Source organism: Acanthisitta chloris, unplaced genomic scaffold, assembly GCF_000695815.1.
Source record: "Acanthisitta chloris isolate BGI_N310 unplaced genomic scaffold, ASM69581v1 scaffold12955, whole genome shotgun sequence".
Taxonomy (NCBI): Eukaryota; Metazoa; Chordata; class Aves; order Passeriformes; family Acanthisittidae; genus Acanthisitta; species Acanthisitta chloris.
In genome coordinates this window covers 79557-81415 of record NW_008674581.1, presented here as the reverse complement: position 1 = coordinate 81415, position 1859 = coordinate 79557, and the positions used below count along the sequence as shown (strand labels likewise).

The window sequence follows — 1859 nt, the reverse complement described above, 5'->3', positions numbered from 1 at the left end:
CACAATGTCCTGCTGGGTCAGGTCCTGCCAGTGGGGCACACAAAGGTCATTCAAGACATGTTTGGACACCTCCTGCAGTCTTCACTCATGCTATGAGAAGCACGTGGCCAGAGGAGGCTGATGATCCTGTTGGTGGGGCACACAAGGGTGATTCAGGATGTGTTTGGAGGCCTAACATAGCCTTCACTCAAGCTAGAAGAAACACCTCCATAGCCAGAGATGTCTGTGCTTGGTCAGATCCTGTTGGTGGGGCACACAAGGATGATTCAGGACGTGTTTGGAGGCCTAACACAGCCTTCACTCAAGCTAGGAGAAGCACATAGCCAGAGGTGGCTGATGTTCATGAGATGGACTCCAGCAGCAGCTCATCAGGTGGCATGGGAGGGATTTCCCTGCTGTTGATTCTCCCAAAGAATTTGGGAAGAGCCCAGAACCTGAGGCGTGGAAGGTTTCTGTTCCTCGTGCGGATGTCGTGGCCGCTGTCGGAGACCGAGAGGCTGTTCCGGCGCTGCATGAGCCGAGCACGAAGGGCCACACAGCCGTGGCGCAGCAGCTGGTCCTGGAACTCAGAGGTCATGAAGTAGTAGAGGACAGGATCCAGGCAGCAGTTGAGGCTGGCCAGGCACAGGGAGATAGGGTGGAAACGGAGCGTGCTCCTGTGAACGGCACAATCCCAGATGATGTTCTCGATGACCATCATGAAGAAGGGGAAGTTGATGTGGTAGGGGGTGAAGCAGATGAAGAACACAGCTGCACACATCAGCACCATGCGCAGAGCCTTCTGCTTCTCACTGGTGTTCTGCAGCTGTGTGGGACACTCCCTCAGGGAATGCCACATCTTCCATGTGCAGCACGCGATGATCGCGAAGGGGATGATGAACCCAAACAGCTCTGCCACTGTCACTAGGGCAATGGAAGCTCCTGGGCTGAGCTGCTTCACCCCCAGGTCTGAGAAGCAGCTGTTGATGTTGTTGGACAAGGCTGGGCTCCTCACAATGATGAGAGGCAAACAAGCTGCCCCCACAAAGAGCCAGACGGCCACGCTGATGGCCACGTCGTAGCGTCGCTTCCAGTCCTTGGCCTTGAAGGGGTGGAGGAGGAAGAGGTACCTCTGGATGCTGATGCAGGTGAGGAAGCAGATGCTGGCATACATGTTGAGGTACTTCAGGTAGAAGCACACCTGGCAAAGAAAACCACCAAAGGGCCATGTGTGGTTGATGTAGTAATACGTCCGTAAGGGCAGCGAGAGGACGTGAGCCAGGTCAGCCACGGCCAGGTTGATCATGAAGATGACAGCCTTGCTCTTCTTGCTGATGAAGCGACACAGGACCCACAGGGCAGCACTGTTGGCCAGGAGGCCATGGATGAAGATGAGGGTGTAGGTGGTGGCATACAGGGTGGACTGGAAGGACATCTGGGGGTCGGTGCAGTTCCCAGAGGACACGTTGGTCTCCATCTCGGCTGAGTCTCTTTGCTCATGGGGTGATCAAGGTATGTGGAGGGTTTCTGTAGGGAGTAAAAAGATGCTATGAGGCCAAAAACTCTCCAGTATTTCCTCACATGGAGGAAATGCACTTTGGGACAGATTGTTTCAAGGGTGGACTGGAAGGACATCTGGGGGTCGGTGCAGTTCCCAGAGGACACGTTGGTCTCCATCTCGGCTGAGTCTCTTTGCTCATGGGGTGATCAAGGTATGTGGAGGGTTTCTGTAGGGAGTAAAAAGATGCTATGAGGCCAAAAACTCTCCAGTATTTCCTCACATGGAGGAAATGCACTTTGGGACAGATTGTTTCAGGAGCGCTCAAGGCTAGGCTTCATCCAACCTGGAATGAACACTGCCCGGGTTGGGGCAGCCACAG

General features: G+C 54.5%; 1 protein-coding gene across 1 annotated transcript; it reads right to left on the bottom strand.

Annotated features, from left to right (window-relative positions):
* Positions 1 to 340: 340 nt before the first annotated feature.
* LOC103802880 (putative P2Y purinoceptor 10) lies at positions 341 to 1456 on the bottom strand. The gene has a single exon (XM_009075411.1). It carries the CDS (start codon positions 1454 to 1456, stop codon positions 341 to 343), a length of 1116 nt encoding a protein of 371 aa, XP_009073659.1.
* Between the last annotated feature and the right edge of the window lie 403 nt (positions 1457 to 1859).